At 53.4% G+C, this 15,931-nt stretch overlaps 2 protein-coding genes across 4 annotated transcripts in view; both read left to right on the forward strand.

The window, feature by feature from the left end:
- TRIM50 (tripartite motif containing 50) overlaps positions 1 to 5,800 on the forward strand; it is a 49,794-nt gene extending 43,994 nt beyond the window's left edge. The window contains exons 3-5 of the mRNA XM_032754768.2: positions 20 to 42; positions 2,003 to 2,127; positions 5,186 to 5,800. Of these exons, the coding sequence (XP_032610659.1) occupies positions 20 to 42; positions 2,003 to 2,127; positions 5,186 to 5,775 (738 nt within the window). The 3' untranslated portion in view covers positions 5,776 to 5,800. The remainder of the gene's footprint in view (positions 1 to 19; positions 43 to 2,002; positions 2,128 to 5,185) is intronic.
- Positions 5,801 to 10,429: 4,629 nt separating this feature from the next.
- On the forward strand, positions 10,430 to 15,880 carry NSUN5 (NOP2/Sun RNA methyltransferase 5). 3 transcript variants are annotated; one of them, XM_032757189.2, is made up of 10 exons: positions 10,483 to 10,647; positions 10,793 to 10,915; positions 11,577 to 11,751; positions 11,828 to 11,936; positions 14,093 to 14,231; positions 14,328 to 14,443; positions 14,737 to 14,963; positions 15,145 to 15,355; positions 15,439 to 15,579; positions 15,651 to 15,880. In XM_032757189.2, the coding sequence occupies exons 1-10, from the start codon at positions 10,555 to 10,557 to the stop codon at positions 15,763 to 15,765; spliced, it is 1,449 nt and encodes a 482-aa protein (XP_032613080.1). In that variant the 5' UTR covers positions 10,483 to 10,554; the 3' UTR covers positions 15,766 to 15,880. The 3 variants fall into 3 exon arrangements, with proteins under 3 accessions (XP_032613089.1, XP_032613080.1, XP_032613085.1); XM_032757194.2 differs by having other exon boundaries at positions 10,485 to 10,647; positions 14,785 to 14,963; XM_032757198.2 differs by lacking the exon at positions 15,651 to 15,880 and having other exon boundaries at positions 10,430 to 10,647; positions 14,789 to 14,963; positions 15,439 to 15,584.
- The last annotated feature ends 51 nt before the right edge of the window (positions 15,881 to 15,931 follow it).

Raw genomic sequence — 15,931 nt, forward strand, 5'->3', positions numbered from 1 at the left:
CCTCTCTCTTGCCTTCCAGAAGTTCCACTCCATGGCCTCCAGGTAATAACCTTGGAGAGAGCTCAGCCAGGGTCTGGTGGCTGCGGGCACGGGCCTCTCAGCTCCACTGGTTCCTCCATTCGGCTTAACCAGCGCCTCCCAAGCAGCTGCCCACAGCTGGCTCTATAACTGAGCCTGGGGAAAACAGAGGAAAGTCACGTCCCTGCCTTCAAGGGTCTCGTAGATGGGTGGGGAGGCAGATGGTGAACTGTGGGTACTAGAACAGCAGAAGTTCACTCAAGCTACAGAAATACTAGAGGAGGGTAGCTCATGACTGCAATCCCAGTACTTTGAGAAGCCAAGGCAGGAGGATTGCTGGAGGCCAGGAGTTCAAGACCAGCCTGGCCAACGTAGTAAGACCCCATCTCTACAAAAAATACAAAAATAAAAAAATTAGCTGGGCATGGTGGCATGCGCCTATAGTCCCTGCTACTCATGAGGCTGAGGTGGGAGGATTGCTTGAGCCCAGAAGTTTGATGCTGCAGTGAGTCGTGATCATGCTACTGCATGATCCAGCCTGGGTGACAGAGCGAGACCCTGTCTCAGAAAACAAAACAAAACACTAGAGAAGGAGCAGGTGTCTGGGGGGCCTGGCAGAGGGGCACAGGCCTGATGGCTGAGAAGGGCCCAGGACCCGAGTTTGCCAGGCAAGCCGAGCGAACGGTCCTGTAAAAGGGGGAGTGGCGTGCGGACTCTGGTTATGAGAAGTTCAGGGTGGGTGGGTGTAAGGCAGGATATCAGGAGGAGTGGGAGCTGGGAGAGGTGGGAAATGGCCAGAAGCAACATCCAGGAGCACCGGGCATCCCTTGCTTACCCTCCTCACCCTTGCGCAGCAGGCAGTATGAGCCCTGCCTGAAACTTGCTCTGCAGATTGTGGGAAGAGAGCGGATCCATGTTCTAGACCCAACAAACGAACACATGCAGTTCCCAAGCCTTCCTCACTCCCTGTTTATGGGAAACTCCTTGTTTCTCACATTTCTTTTAGTCTTAGAGACAATTTGGTCAGGAGACATGGGTTTAAATGAAAGGACAGAGGCTGGGCACGGCGGCTTACACCTGTAAACCCAGCATTTTGGAAGGCCAAGGCAGAAGGATGACTTGAGGTCAGGAGTTTGAGACCAGCCTGGCCAACATGGTGAAACCCCGTCTCTACGAAAAATACAAAAATTAGCTGGGTATGGTGGCGGGCGCCTGTAATCACAGCTGCTGGGGAGGCTGAGGCATGAGAATCACTTGAACCTGGGAGGTAGAGGTTTCATTGAGCTGAGATCACCCCACTGCACTCCAGCCTGGGCGACAGAGCAAGACTCCATCTCAAAAAAAAAAGTCTTGGCATGGTGGCTCATGCCTGTAATCCCAGCACTTTGGGAAGCCAAGGTGGGTGGATTGCTTGAGCTCAGGAGCTCAAGACCAGCCTGGGCAACATGGCAAAACCGTCTCTACCAAAAATAGAAAAAAATTAGCTGGGCATGGTGGCACATGCTTATAGTCCCAGCTGCTAGGTAGGCTGAGGTGGGAGGATCACTTGAGCCCAGGGGGTTGAGGCTGCACTGAGTCAAAATCATGCCACTGCACTCTGGCTCAAAAAAAAAACACATTACTTGGCCCCCATAATTGGTTTCTGATTGGCAGGTCTGGTGTGGGGTCTAAGAACCTGCATTTCTGACCATTTCCCAGGTGGACCATTGACTTCCCACTGGGAATGGGTTGGACCATTTTCCAACCAACACTGCTGGTCCCCAAACCTACACTCTAGAAGCACCGCTATAGAGCATTTCCCCTTCTAGGAAGGAGATGGGTCCTCCCTGAAGGGGCTGTGCAGGGGAGGGGACGATGGGCACTGATGGGCATTGTGACTGCAGTCCTGCGCTGTGGATCTGGCTTGGCAGACATACATAGGATGGAGGGGTGGGGTGGGCCACATGATATATCACTCTCTTGTACTGTGAACTGTCACCTGCAGAGCAGAGCTGCCGCAGGCCCGGCCCTTAGAAGGCGCATTCAGCCCCATCTCCTTCAAGCCAGGCCTCCACCAGGCTGACATCAAGCTGACCGTGTGGAAAAGGCTCTTCCAGAAAGTTCTGCCAGGTGAGGCCCTGACCCATCCTCCTTCCTGAGGGCTGCCGCCCAGGGCGGGTGGCAGTTCATCGATTGTATCAGAGAGATAATAAGCTACAGAGAACTCAGACGGAGGTTTGTGGAGGGTCCTAGTGAGAGCATGGGACTGAGTTTCTGAATAGCTTGGGTTCCTGCTTACTCCTTCCTTTCCTAGCTGGTGGCTGGGCAAGTTGTGTCATTTCTGAGCCCCAGGTTCCTCATCTGTAAAGTGGGGCTATTAGCACCCACCTGGCCAGGCTGCAGAGCTTGTATATAGACGTGTGTGTTGCAGCTTAGTGCTTCATAAATGGTATTAGGTTGGTGCAAAAGTAACTGCAGTTTTTGCCATTACTTTTAAAAGTAATGTACTTTTTGGCTGGGCGCAGTGGCTCATGCCTGCAATCCCCAGTACTTTGGGAGGCTGAGGAGGGCAGATCTTCTGAGGTCAGGAGTTGGAGTCCAGCCTGGCCAACATGGTGAAATCCTGTCTCTACTAATAATACAAGAATTAGCCGGGCATGGTGGTGGGTGCCTGTAATCCCAGCTACTCGGTAGCCTGAAGCAGGAGAATCACTTGAACCAGGGAGGTGGAGGTTGCAGTGAGTTGAGATCGCGCCATTGCACTCCAGCCTGGGCGACAAGAGCAAAACTCCGTCTCAAAAAAAAAAACAACAACAAAAAAACAAGTAATGTCCTTTTAAAAATGTCCATCCTACTCAAAGGACAAGTGGTCTTAAAAGTAATGGCAAAAACCGCAATTACTTTTGAACCAACCTATTCTTGCTCTCTGTCAAAAACAACTCAAACACATTTCATTCCTTTATTACTAGCATGCTGTTTTGTACATAAGGGAGACTGCTAACGGAGTGATTTCATCCACCAAATGCAAAAATAGGGTTTATATAAAAGAAGGGGCTGGGCACGGTGGCTCACACCTGCAATCCCAGCACCTTGGGAGGCCAAGGTGGGAGGACTGCTTGAGGCCAGGAGTTCGAAACCAGCCTGGGTAACATAGTGAGATGCCATCTCTACAAAAAATAATTAGTGAGGTGTGGTGACATGTGCCTGTGGGCCCAGCTACTGAGGAGGCTGAGGCAGGAGGATCACTTGAGCCCAGGAGTTGGGAGGCTGCAGTGAGCTATGATCGCACCACTGCACTCCAGCCTGGGTGACAGAGGAGACCTCATCCGTAAGAAAGAAAAGAATGAAAAAAAGAAGGAAAGGAAAGAAGGAAAAAAATTGCAGTTTGTGAACTGTGAATCCTGTTTGTACATCTCACATTTCTTTTTTTGAAGGAAAATTTGTATTATTTTAATGTACAGAAAACTCAACAGTGTACATTTTACCCAGTTTAGTGGTAGTTTCTTTAGCCTTTGCCTTTTTGAGCTTGGCAATGTGAGCCACAGACTTGGGACCCAGGACACTGCCTCCCCAGTGATGGCGGTTCTCATCACATTTGTTGTTGTAATTGGTCCTGGTAGCTTCCACCAGCTTAGCCAAAGCTCCTTTGTCTTCCAAGTTAACCTGTGTGAAGGCAACAGTGGTGCAGGTCTTCCTGGGGACTAGACATCCCAGTCTTGCCTTCCCCTTGATGATGCAGTCAGGGACCCCATTTTACAACACAGGCACAGGCAGGAAGACAGCAAGCTTGATGGGACCCATGCTGCGTGGAGTCACCACCAGTTGAGCCTTTTTTCTTTTTCTTTTTTTGAGACAGAGTCTCTCTCTGTCATCCAGGCTGGAGTGCAGTGGTGTGATCTCAGCTCACTGCAACCTCTGCCTCCCGGGTACAAGTGATTCTCCTGCCTCAGCCTCCTGAGTAGTTGGGACTATAGGCGTGTGCCACCACGCCCAGCTAATTTTTGTATTTTAGTAGAGACGGGGTTTTTCATTATGTTGGCCAGGCTGCTTGCAAACTCCTGGCCCCAAGTGATCCGCCCGCCTCAGCCTCCCAAAGTGCTGAGATTACAGGCATGAGCCACTGCGCTTGGCCCAGCTGAGCCTTCCTGTTCTCCACCAAGGTGGTGATGGTGTTAATTCCTGCTCCAAGGACAGGTGGCCTCTTAGTGGGGACGTCCCCTTTGCCGGCAGCTTTCTTCTCAGTCAGGGCCAATAGTCTTCGCTTCTTCTCTTGTTTTGCCCCTGGTCTGTACTTGTGGGCCAGCTTAAGCAGCTGAATAGCTGTTTGGCAGTCCAGGGCCTGGGTGAACTGGTTAATAGTGGGAGAACTTTCTGCTACTTATAGAGGATGGCTGTCTGCCGCTGCACCCTGACCGAGCAGGACCATTGCACAAAGTGGGCGAGGTCCCTTTTGGCCTGGAAGTCCTGTCCAGTGCCAAAAGTCTTAGGCCTTTTCTCAAACGGGATTCACCACTTTCTTGGCCTCCTGCTTCTTCACGCCAGCAGGGGCCGGAGCCACCTTCTTCCCCTTGGCCTTCTCTCCTTGTGGCATCTTGGGTGGCGGGAAGGGGTGAGGGGCAGGCAGGGGGGAGCACATTTCGCATTTCTGGGGTAAACGGATCAGCTGGTAGCTAGCAAAAAGCTCAGGTGGGCTAGTTCATCCTTGAATAGGCTGACTAGGCTAGCAAATCCAACAGCTGCAGTTGTTATGGGTTCTCCAGAAAAGCCTGAGGGCTGAGCTGTAGGCTCACGGGACAGTTGTCTTCCAGGTCCTTCCCACAGCATCTCTGCATCAGGCAGGTGGGCCAGAACCCCTGAGCCCAGTGTCTATTTCTTTCTCCAGCCACCTCAGCCCCCACAGCCCACCAAGCCGCTCCCTTTTATATAAACCCTGTTTTTGCCTTTGGTGGATGCAATCAGTCTGTGATTGATCTTCCTTACATAAAACTTCATTCATTCATTCACTCATTCATTCATTCATTCATTCAAGGAGCAGCCTGTACTGGCCCCTTCTAGATCCTGGGCATAGAGAGATGAGGAAGACACAGCCCCTCTCCTTGGGGAGTTCAGGGCCTCCGACAGCTTCTGTTGCGGGGGGGTCTGCTGCCCTCCACGTGGCCTCACAGACCCTCTGTGATCTCCCTCCCAGCCCCAGAGCCTCTCAAGCTGGACCCTGCCACTGCCCACCCACTCCTGGAGCTCTCCAAGGGCAACACGGTGGTACAGTGCGGGCTCCTGGCCCAGCGGCGTGCCAGCCAGCCTGAGCGCTTTGACTACAGCACCTGTGTCCTGGCCAGCCGCGGCTTCTCCTGCGGCCGCCACTACTGGGAGGTGGTGGTGGGCAGCAAGAGCGACTGGCGTCTGGGGGTCATCAAGGGCACAGCCAGCCGTAAGGGCAAGCTGAACAGGTCCCCTGAGCACGGCGTGTGGCTGATCGGCCTGAAGGAGGGCCGGGTGTACGAAGCCTTTGCCTGCCCCCGGGTACCCCTGCCCGTGGCTGGCCACCCCCACCGCATCGGGCTCTACCTGCACTATGAGCAGGGTGAACTCACCTTCTTCGACGCCGACCGCCCCGATGACCTGCGGCCGCTCTACACCTTCCAGGCCGACTTCCAGGGCAAGCTCTACCCCATCCTGGACACCTGCTGGCACGAGAGGGGCAGCAACTCGCTGCCCATGGTGCTGCCCCCGCCCAGCGGGCCTGGCCGCCTCAGCCCCGAGCAGCCCACCAAGCTGTAGGGCCGCCCGCGGTCCTGCCGGCCCACAGGCCCATCCCCGCGGGGCATCGGGGACTCGCGGGCTTCTGCTGGGTCCCGCCCGAGGTGATATCGTCACTGTTTAGGAAGGTCTTCAGGCCTGTGTGTCCCTGGAACATGTAATGATTGATAGGGAACAGGACCCCAGTCCCTTTCCCCTCAGCCAGGGGTGTATTTGTAAACTTCGGCCCCCAGGCCTTGGCAGCCAGGGACACACTGAACTCCCCATGGTTCCTGCCACTAGCTAACCACGCTGTCTGCGCAGACGCTTCCGAGGGCAGAAATAGTCCCATGTATACCTTTTCCATATTACTGTGAACTTCCAACTACTATCAAGGATAATAAATTTGACATTATTTCTTTCTCTTTAAATGATTTGCAAATATTAGTCGCTATACATACTGCTTTATGCTTGAGTCTTTTTTTTTTTTTTTCTTCCTGAGATGGAGTCTCTCTCTGTCACCTAGGCTGGAGTGCAGTGGCACGATTTAGGCTCACTGCAACCTACACCTCCCGGATTCAAGTGATTCTCCTGCCTCAGCCTCCCGAGTAGCTGGGATTACAGGCGTGCACCCCATGCCCAGCTAATTTTTGTATTTTTAGTAGAGAGGGTTTTGCTGTGTTGGCCAGGCTGGTCTTGAACTCCTGACCTCAAATGATTCACCTGCCTCAGCCTCCCAAAGTGCTGGGATTACAGGCATGAGCCACTGTGCCCAGCCTCGAGTCTTTAGTTTTAGAGACAGGATCTTGCTCTGTCACCCAGGCTGGAGAGCAGTGGTGCAATTGTAGCTCACTGCAGCCTTGACCTCCCAGGCTCAACCGATCCTCCTGCCTCAGCCTCCTGAGAAGCTGAGACAACAAGTGTCTGCCAACGTGCCCACCTAATACTTAAATTTTTAGTAGAGATGGGATCTTGCTATGTTACCCAGGCTGGTCTGGGCCTCAAGCAATCCTCTCACCTTGGCCTCCCAAAGTGCTGGGATTACAGGTGTGAGCCATTGTGCCTAGGCTCTTATACCCCTTTGACTCACCATATCCACAGGCTAAGTGGGTTCTGGAAGCTCCAGGATAGCCCTCTAACCAGGATGCTGGCTCTGGCCACTGGAAGTCAAACTGGGTGTACAGACCAATAAGAGGGCCTGAGGGAGACTAGCTGGGGCAAACAGCAACCCTCAGCCTCCCCACAATCCTGACTCTCCTCCCTCCTCTCCTCAGTCTCCTTTGAGGATTCAGCCTCTCCTCCTGGCCATTCATGGCCTGAGGGCCTCCAGGCTCCCCTTCTGGCTGTCTACACCTCCACACCCATGGCTCCAGTCATCACTTCCACAGGGATGACTCAGAAGTTCCCTCTCCAGGAGACCCGTCCCTTACATTGCCACATCCACTACAGCTCCAGCCATTCAGCAGCTCCACCTGGACGTCAAGGGCATGTCCAAAACCACGCTCATGATCTTCCTACTCCCCCATCCCTGAGATTTATCCTGTAGCTGTGGTGTCCTGTGGCTATTGTAACAAATGACCACAAACTTGGTGGCTTCAAACAAATTTAATCTCTCATGGTTCCAAAGGCCAGACATCCAAGATCACGATGACGGCAAGGCCGCGCTCCCTCTGGAGACTGTCGGGGAAAACCTGCCCCTTTCCTCTTCAGCTTCAGGTGGTGGCTGCCACGCCCTGGTGTTTCCTGGCCTGTGGCCTCATCATTCCAATCTCTGCCTCTGTCTTCACGTGGCCTTTTCTGTATGTGTTGGTCTAATCTTCCTCTGCTTCTTATTTTTTGTTTTTTTTTTTTTTTTTTTTTTTTTTTTTGGGCCGGGGTTTTTTTTTTTTTTTTTTTTTGACGGAGTCTCGCTCTGTCACCCAGGCTGGGGTGCAGTGGCGCAATCTCGGCTCACTGCAAGCTCCACCTCCCGGGTTCACGCCATTCTCCTGCCTCAGCCTCTCCGAGCGGCTGGGACTACAGGCGCCCGCCACCATGCCCGGCTAATTTTTTTATATTTTTAGTAGAGACGGGGTTTCACCGTGGTCTCGATCTCCTGACCTTGTGATCCGCCCGCCTCGGCCTCCCAAAGTGCTGGGATTACAAGCCTGAGCCACCGCGCCCGGCCTGAGACAGAGTCTTGCTCTGTTGCCCAGGCTGGAGTGCAGTGGTGTGATCTCATCTCACTGCAACCTCTGCCTCCTGGGTTCAAACAATTCTCTTGCCTCAGCTTCCTGAGTAGCTGGGATTACAGGCATGCACCACCACACCTGGCAAATTTTTGTATTTTTAGTAGAGATGGGGTTTCATCATGTTGGCCAGGCTGGTTGCGAACTCCTGCGCTCAAGGGATCTGCCAGCCTCTGCCTCCCAAAGTGCTGGGATTACAGGTGTGAGTCACTGCGCTTGTCCTTCCTCTGCCTCTCTCTTATAGGGATACTTGTGATGCCACGCAGGACCTGCCCAGATAATCCAGGATAACCTTCTCTCCAAATCCTTCCCCTGATCACTCCTACAGATCTCTTCCGTAGAAGGTGACATTTCCACGCTCTAGGAATTAGGACCTGCTGTCTCTGGGTGGCCGCTGTTCACTCCACCACCCTGGGTTTCCCCATCCTACCAAAAGACACAGCAGCATTGTGTGAACTGCCCAAACTGAAAACCTATGAGTTATTCTTGACCTGGCCTTTTTCCTGAGCAAGTTCTGTGGATTTAACTTAGCGGTCCCACTGCCAACTTCAACCTGACTCCACTGCCACCAACTCAGTCCAGGCAACCAGTTCTTGTTTAGGTGACTGCCATGACCCCCATTGGTCTCTCCCTGCCTCAACTCTGCTCCCTCCATCCTATATCCTCACACTGTAACCAGACTATTTATTTATTATTTATTTATTTATTTATTTATTTATTTATTTATTTATTTATTTATTTTTTGGGAAAGAATCTTGCTCTATCCCCCCGGCTGGAGTGCAGTGGCACAATCTCAGCTTACTGCAACCCCAGCCTCCCAGGTTCAAACGATTTTCCTGCTTCAGCCTCCCAAGTAGCTGAGATTACAGGTGTCTGCCATCACACCTGGCTAATCTTTGTATTTTTAGTAGAGACGGGGTTTTGTCATGTTGGCCAGGCTGGTCTTGAACTTCTGACCTTAAGTGATCCGCCTGCATTGGCCTCCCAAAGTGCTAGGATTACAGGTGTGAGCCACCACACCTGGCCAGACTGATCTTTTAAAGAAGGATATGTGAGCACAGCCCTCCATAACTTAAAAACCTTAAGAGGACTACCATTTTTTTCAAGATAAAAGAACAAAATCCTGGCTGCGCACAGTGGCTCATGCCTGTAATCACTGCTTTGGGAAGCCGAGGTGGGAAGATCACTTGAGGCCAGGAGTTCGAGACCATCCATGGGCAACATGGTGAGACCACAGCTCTACAAAAGATAAAATTAGCTAGGAGTGGTGGTGCACGTCTGTAGTCCCAGCTACTTGGAGGGTGAAGTGGGAGGATTGCTTGAGCCCTGGATTTCGAGGCTGCAGTGAGCTATGATGGTGCCACTGCACTCCAGCCTGGGTGACAGAGTAGGACCTCATCAAAAACAAAAACAAAAACAAAACCGTTATTGTCGGCCGGGCGTGGTGGCTCACACCTGTAATCCCAGCACTTTGGGAGGCCGAGGTGGGTGGATCACAAGGTCAGGAGATCGAGACCATCCTGGCTAACACGGTGAAACCCCGTCTCTACTAAAAATACAAAAACTTAGCCGGGTGAGGTGGTGGGCGCCTGTAGTCCCAGCTACTCGGGAGGCTGAGGCAGGAGAATGGCGTGAACCCCGGGGGGCAGAGCTTGCAGTGAGCCGAGATTGCGCCACTGCACTCCAGCCTGGGCGACAGAGCAAGACTCCGTCTCAAAAAACAAAACAAAAAAACCGTTATTGTGGCTTTGAGGCCTGGATCATACCTACATCACTTAATTTGGCCAAACCGGCCCATTCCAGGTACCCAAATACCCCATGTGCTTTCTTGCTTGGCTCTGGGACTAATGTGGTTACTAGTGCAGGGTGAATGGCAGGTATTGTGGACCTGGAGTTGCTAGGACCTTCTCTGCCATTACACAGAAGCCTCCCTGAGAACACAGCCATTGGAGGACATATGGCAGAGGAAGATAAGACAATAAACGGAGACACAAAATTATGGCCAGCGCGGGGGCTCACGCCTGTAATCCCAGAACTTTGGGAGGCCAGGGTGGGCAGATCACCTAAGGTCAGGAGTTCGAGGCCAGCCTGGCAAACATGGTAAAACCCCCATCTCTACTAAAAATACAAAAATTAGCCAGGTGTGGTGGCGTGGGCCTGTAGTCCCAGCTACTCGGGAGGCTGAGGCAGAAGAATTGCTTGAACCCGGGAGGCGGAGGTTGCAGTGTGCCGAGATTGCGACACTGCGCAACACAGTGAGACTCTGTGTCAAAAAAAAATTATATATATGTATGTATAATGACCAATACACATGTGAAGATATTTAACCTCAGTAACTGCAGTTAAACAGCAGTAAAATCCCGTTATTTGCCCATCAGATTGCCAAAAACTTAAGAACTAGAGAAGAAGTGGAGAAACGGACTTGCAGCGTCGCATTCACTGCCCCGGCAGGTGTGCGATCACACACACGCCTTGTAGCGGGACTTCGACCGACACTTCCGGTCCCGGAAGGTCGTGCTTTTTGACCCCGGAAGTCCGGGCGGGCGCAGAGCCGGGTGCGTTTTGCTACAGAGCCGTAAAGGCGCGCGGAAACATGGGGCTGTATGCTGCAGCTGCAGGCGTGCTGGCCGGCGTGGAGAGCCGCCAGGGCTCCATCAAGGGGCTGGTGTACTCCAGCAACTTCCAGGTAGCGGGCCCGGGCGCGAGAAGTAAGGGTAGGGGGTGAGGAACCCGGGGTGGGGTGGGACGGGCCCGGGTGGGGTCGGGAGGTGGGGCCCGGGGAGGAGGGCCGGCAGAGCCCCCGACCCAGCTTGTCTTCCTTGGCCACACAGAACGTGAAGCAGCTGTACGCGCTGGTGTGCGAAACGCAGCGCTACTCCGCCGTGCTGGATGCCGTGATCGCCAGCGCCGGCCTCCTCCGAGCGGAGAAGAAGCTGCGGCCGCACCTGGCCAAGGTGAGGGGAGGGGACGGACGGGGAAGTGAACCCCGACGGTCAACGCTTTGTCATCTGGTCTCAGCTCTGCTGCCGTGCACGGCGGCACTGGAGCAAGTCGCTTATCTGAAATGAGTATGAGCAGACCTTCCCTGGGTTACGAATTGAGATGGGATGAAAATGCTTTAACTTCGAGTGTTTTGAAGGATTAAATAACCGAAGTACAAAGTAGTAGTGGCGGAGACTGTAAGGAAGTCGGGCGTGGCGGCGCGCACCTGTGGTCCCAGCTGCTCCGGAGGCTGAGGGGGTAGGATCACTTGAGCCCAGGAGTTCGAAGCTGCAGTGAGCTATGATCTGGCCACTGCACTTCAGCCTGGGCGACAGAGCTAGACCCCGATTCTAAAAAGAAAACCCAAACCCACCAAAGGGTAATGTTGGCAAGAAGTTGGGTGCAGAGGTCTACTGGTGAACATTGGTGGAGAAAGGGTCTAAGGCTGGGAAGCAAGACGCCAGGTTCTGATCCTGTTCTGTAGTTAATTTCTGGTGTGATCTTGGATAAGGTACCCCACCTGTATCTGTCAGGTGATCTGTTTAGCCATTCCAGTGCCGGGGCTCCATTAGAGTTCTAAGGCATTCATGCTTCATGCTTAGGGCGTTTTTGTCTTTGTTCCCTCATCCCCAGGTGCTAGTGTATGAGTTGTTGTTGGGAAAAGGCTTTCGAGGGGGTGGGGGCCGATGGAAGGCTCTGTTGGGCCGCCACCAGGCGAGGCTCAAGGCTGAGTTGGCTCGGCTCAAGGTTCATCGGGGTGTGAGCCGGAATGAGGACCTGTTGGAAGTGGGATCCAGGCCTGGTCCAGGTGAGCTGGAAGGAGTTGGGGGGTGGGGGAGGCGGGGAACTTTGCTCCTGCCTACTCACTGCTCATTGTGTCCTAGCCTCCCAGCTGCCTCGATTTGTGCGTGTGAATGCTCTCAAGACCTGCTCCGATGATGTAGTTGATTATTTCAAGAGACAAGGTTTCTCCTATCAGGGTCGGGCTTCCAGGTGAGAGCTTAGAGCCCTGGCTGTCCTCATCTAGGGAGGTGTCTGGGGTACTGGGAAGAGAAGTGGTTGGATAGTTGTGGCTTTGCTCTCTGGGCTTTCTTCCTACCTTTCTAGCAGTTTCTCCATCTCCAAGGTTTGTCTTCCTCCCATCCCTTAAACATCGAACTCCTAGGAGCCCCATCCTACATTCGTCTCGATCTCTCCGTTTTTTCTCTAGCTTTAACTCCTGCCTCCCACCTGGTGATTCTCACCGCCCAGTGTAGACTTCCCTCTTGCAGTCTTCCCTCCTCAGGTTCATACGAATGCACCACAGATGCTACAGTCGCTGCATTCGTCATCTTTTCTCTCAGACTTTACACCTAGTGCATCCCCAGTTAAATCTAACAGATGTCACCATCTTCCACCCATTTGGTCAAGCCAGAAACTGAGTCATCCTAGATGCTTCCTTCCCCTCCCTCCAATCATTTACTCCTCCACCTTGAGCATCTTTCTCAGCTCCACTCCTTTCTTTTTTTTAGACTGAGTCTCACTCTGTCACCCAGGCTGGAGTGCAGTGGCATGATCTTGGCTCACTGCCTCCCGGGTTCAAGCGATGCTCCTGCCTCAGCCTCCCAAGTAGCTGGAATTAGAGGCTCCCACCACCATGCCCAGCTAATTTTTGTATTTTTAGTGGAGATGAGGTTTCACCACATTGGCCATGCTGGTCTCAAACTCCTGAACTCAGGTGATCTGCCTGCCTTGGCCTCCCAAAGTGCTTGGATTACAGGCGTGAGCCACCACATCTGGCCTCCATTCCTTTCTCTTCAGCCCCTCGGACACTGCCTAGGTTAAGCACTCATTTCTTATTAGGATGACCACAGGAACTTCCCAGACTGGTCTCTCTGCTTCCAGACTGTCTCACTGCAATTCCCTCATTGAGGTTGAGTGTAGGAAGCTCTAAAGCCAGATCTGATGCTGTTACTCCCCTGCTAAGAAGCCCTTTCTTTCTTTTCTTTTCTTTCTTTTTTTTTTTTTGAGACAATTTCGCTCTTGTTGCCCAGGCTGGAGTGCAATGGCGCTATCTTGGCTCACTGCAATCTCTGTTTCCTGGGTTCAAGCAATTCTCCTGCCTCAGCCTCCTGAGTAGCTGGGATTACAGGGATGCAGCACCATGCCCGGCTAATTTTGTATTTTTAGTAGAGACGGGGTTTCTCCATGTTGGTCAGGCTGGTCTTGAGCTCCTGACTTCAGGTGATCTGCCCGCCTCAGCCTCCCAAAGTGCTGGGATTACAGGTGTGAGTCACCGCGCCTGGCCATGCTAAGCCCTTTCTTGGCTCCACTGTGCTGTCCCTCCTGCCTTCTCTTTGGGTCCATCTGCCACAGTGCTGCGTGCACCAGTGTGCCAGCAACAGTGGCTGGTCCCTGCCCCATGCCTCCTCCACTGGGCTCACACCTATCTTGTTTTGTCCTTTGGTGGCTCTGATAAGCAGCCTCTGCCCCTCTCCCTTTCCCCCACTCTTTGTAAGATCATTTTCCTTCTGCCTCTACCATGTTGCTTGGACACCAGGGTGGAATAGCAGAGAACGGCTGCTTGCGTTTGAATTCCAGCTCTGCCACTTGGATAGATTTCTGAACTGAGACATGTGACTCTCTAGGCCCATTTCTGCATGGGTCGGGGAGAGTGGGCGGGACTCCTTTACTGAGTTATAGTGAATGTAGCTTTAATCTAAGCGCCTCACATGACTAACTCCTCATCCATCAAGAATGAGCTCAGCTCTCACCTCCCTCCATCCCCTCACCCCCCTGTAAAGTAACCTTTCTCCAAGGTTATGCTTCAACACGAATAGCTAACATTTATTAAATTGTGGCAAGTAAGTATCTTGGATATATTGGCTCATTGAATCCCCACACCTACTATTTTACAGAGATGCCAGTGGGGCCTGAGATTGAATCACTTGCCCAAGCTCCCACTGCTGGTAAACAGTAGAGGGGGCTCCTGACCCATCAGTCTGGCTTGACAACCCATTCCCTCAACTGCGGATTCTCGGATTCCCTTATCACCCTGTTGATTTCTCCGTAGCTGTGGTAGCATTTGTTGTGTGAATGGACCGTTGAAGTGGGGCCTGGCAGGGAGAAATTCAGGAAATGATGAATGAATGGTTCTTCTCCCCTGGCAGCCTTGACGACTTACGAGCCCTCAAGGGGAAGCATTTTCTCCTGGACCCCTTGATGCCGGAGCTGCTGGTGTTTCCTGCCCAGACAGATCTGCATGAACACCCACTGTACCGGGCCGGACACCTCATTCTGCAGGACAGGGTAGGCAGGAGGAATTGAAAAGGGAAGAATGTGTAGGCATGGGAAGGGCCTATCCTGGGGTCTCTGTTCAGCTGACCCCTGTGCTCTGCTCGCCAGGCCAGCTGTCTCCCAGCCATGCTGCTGGACCCCCCGCCAGGCTCCCATGTCATCGATGCCTGTGCCGCCCCAGGCAATAAGACCAGTCACTTGGCTGCTCTTCTGAAGAACCAAGGGTGAGTGCCATGGTCAGGAGCAGGAGGAGGACATGGGGTTGATTCTGTGTGTTTCAGTGGGTAATGAAGGCTGAAAGGATGCCTTTTGCTTAACTCTTTCCTGCTGCACCAAAGCAGTTCATGGTATTTGCCCCAAGTTAAGCTTCTCCCACCGCAGGTGCGAGATGTGGATCCCTTAGCCCTTGGGGCAGAGACCCCAGGCCAGTTACCTCTGACTCTGGGCCCTTTAAACGTAGGCCGTTTCAATATTGTGTGTCCTGGCATAACCTGCATGTTCTGGTTGGCTGTGACAGGCCCTTAGCTGCTCCACGCGTGCTCAGCTCACCCCCGCTTTGCCCTAGGAAGATCTTTGCCTTTGACCTGGATGCCAAGCGGCTGGCATCCATGGCCACGTTGCTGGCCCGGGCTGGCGTCTCCTGCTGTGAGCTGGCTGAAGAGGACTTCCTGGCGGTCTCCCCCTCAGACCCGCGCTACCGTGAGGTCCACTACATCCTGCTGGATCCTTCCTGCAGTGGCTCGGGTGAGATGGCGAGAAAGCGTGGTCTAGGGACTCGCAGGTCCTAGACCTGGAGTCATTTGTTTTGGTCTTAGTTCTGACACTAATGGGCTTGGGACCCTGGGGCAAAAGTACTCTGTGAAGCGAGGATTTCAAGACTGAGGCAGCCCATGAAGCTGTGTAACCGAGACACGCTTTTCCTTAGGTATGCCGAACAGACAGCTGGAGGAGCCCGGGGCAGGACAACCGAGCCCGGCGCGTCTGCATGCCCTGGCAGGGTTCCAGCAGCGAGCCCTGTGCCACGCGCTCACTTTCCCTTCCCTGCAGCGGCTTGTCTACTCCACGTGCTCCCTCTGCCAGGAGGAGAATGAAGACGTGGTGCGAGATGCGCTGCATCAGAACCCCGGCGCCTTCAGGTACAGGGTGTGCACCAGGGTCATGGTAGGGGGGAAGGGGTGAGCTGCTCTCTTACCCAGCATTGGGGCTGTTTCTCTCGCAGGCTAGCTCCCGCCCTGCCTGCCTGGCCCCACCGAGGCCTGAGCACGTTCCCGGGTGCCGAGCACTGCCTCCGGGCCTCCCCTGAGACCACGCTCAGCGGTGGCTTCTTCGTTGCCGTAATTGAACGGGTCAAGGCGCCAAGGTGAGTGAGTAGGGGGTGTGCTTGGGAGACGCAGGATGGCACCGGCACATCTAACATCTACACTTCTCTAGCTCAGCCTCACAGGCTGAAGCATCAGCACCAGAATACACACCCAGCCCAGCCCCAAAGAGAAAGAAGAGACAGCAAAAAGCCGCAGCCGGTGCTTGCACACTGCCTTGCACATAGCAGAGGCTCCGGGCTGACTCCTTCCTGGTGGGAAAGGAAGACGCCTGTCCTCTCCGTGGAGGACCCTGGGCCCTCACCGCAGGCAGCACTTTGGGTTTTGAAAGGGTATTGGGTCCCTTCCTCGGGCTGTGTTCTTGCTGGTGAGCAAAGTGTTGCCTGCAAAAAT

This window comes from Hylobates moloch, unplaced genomic scaffold (assembly GCF_009828535.3).
Source record: "Hylobates moloch isolate HMO894 unplaced genomic scaffold, HMol_V3 SCAFFOLD_1, whole genome shotgun sequence".
Taxonomy (NCBI): Eukaryota; Metazoa; Chordata; class Mammalia; order Primates; family Hylobatidae; genus Hylobates; species Hylobates moloch.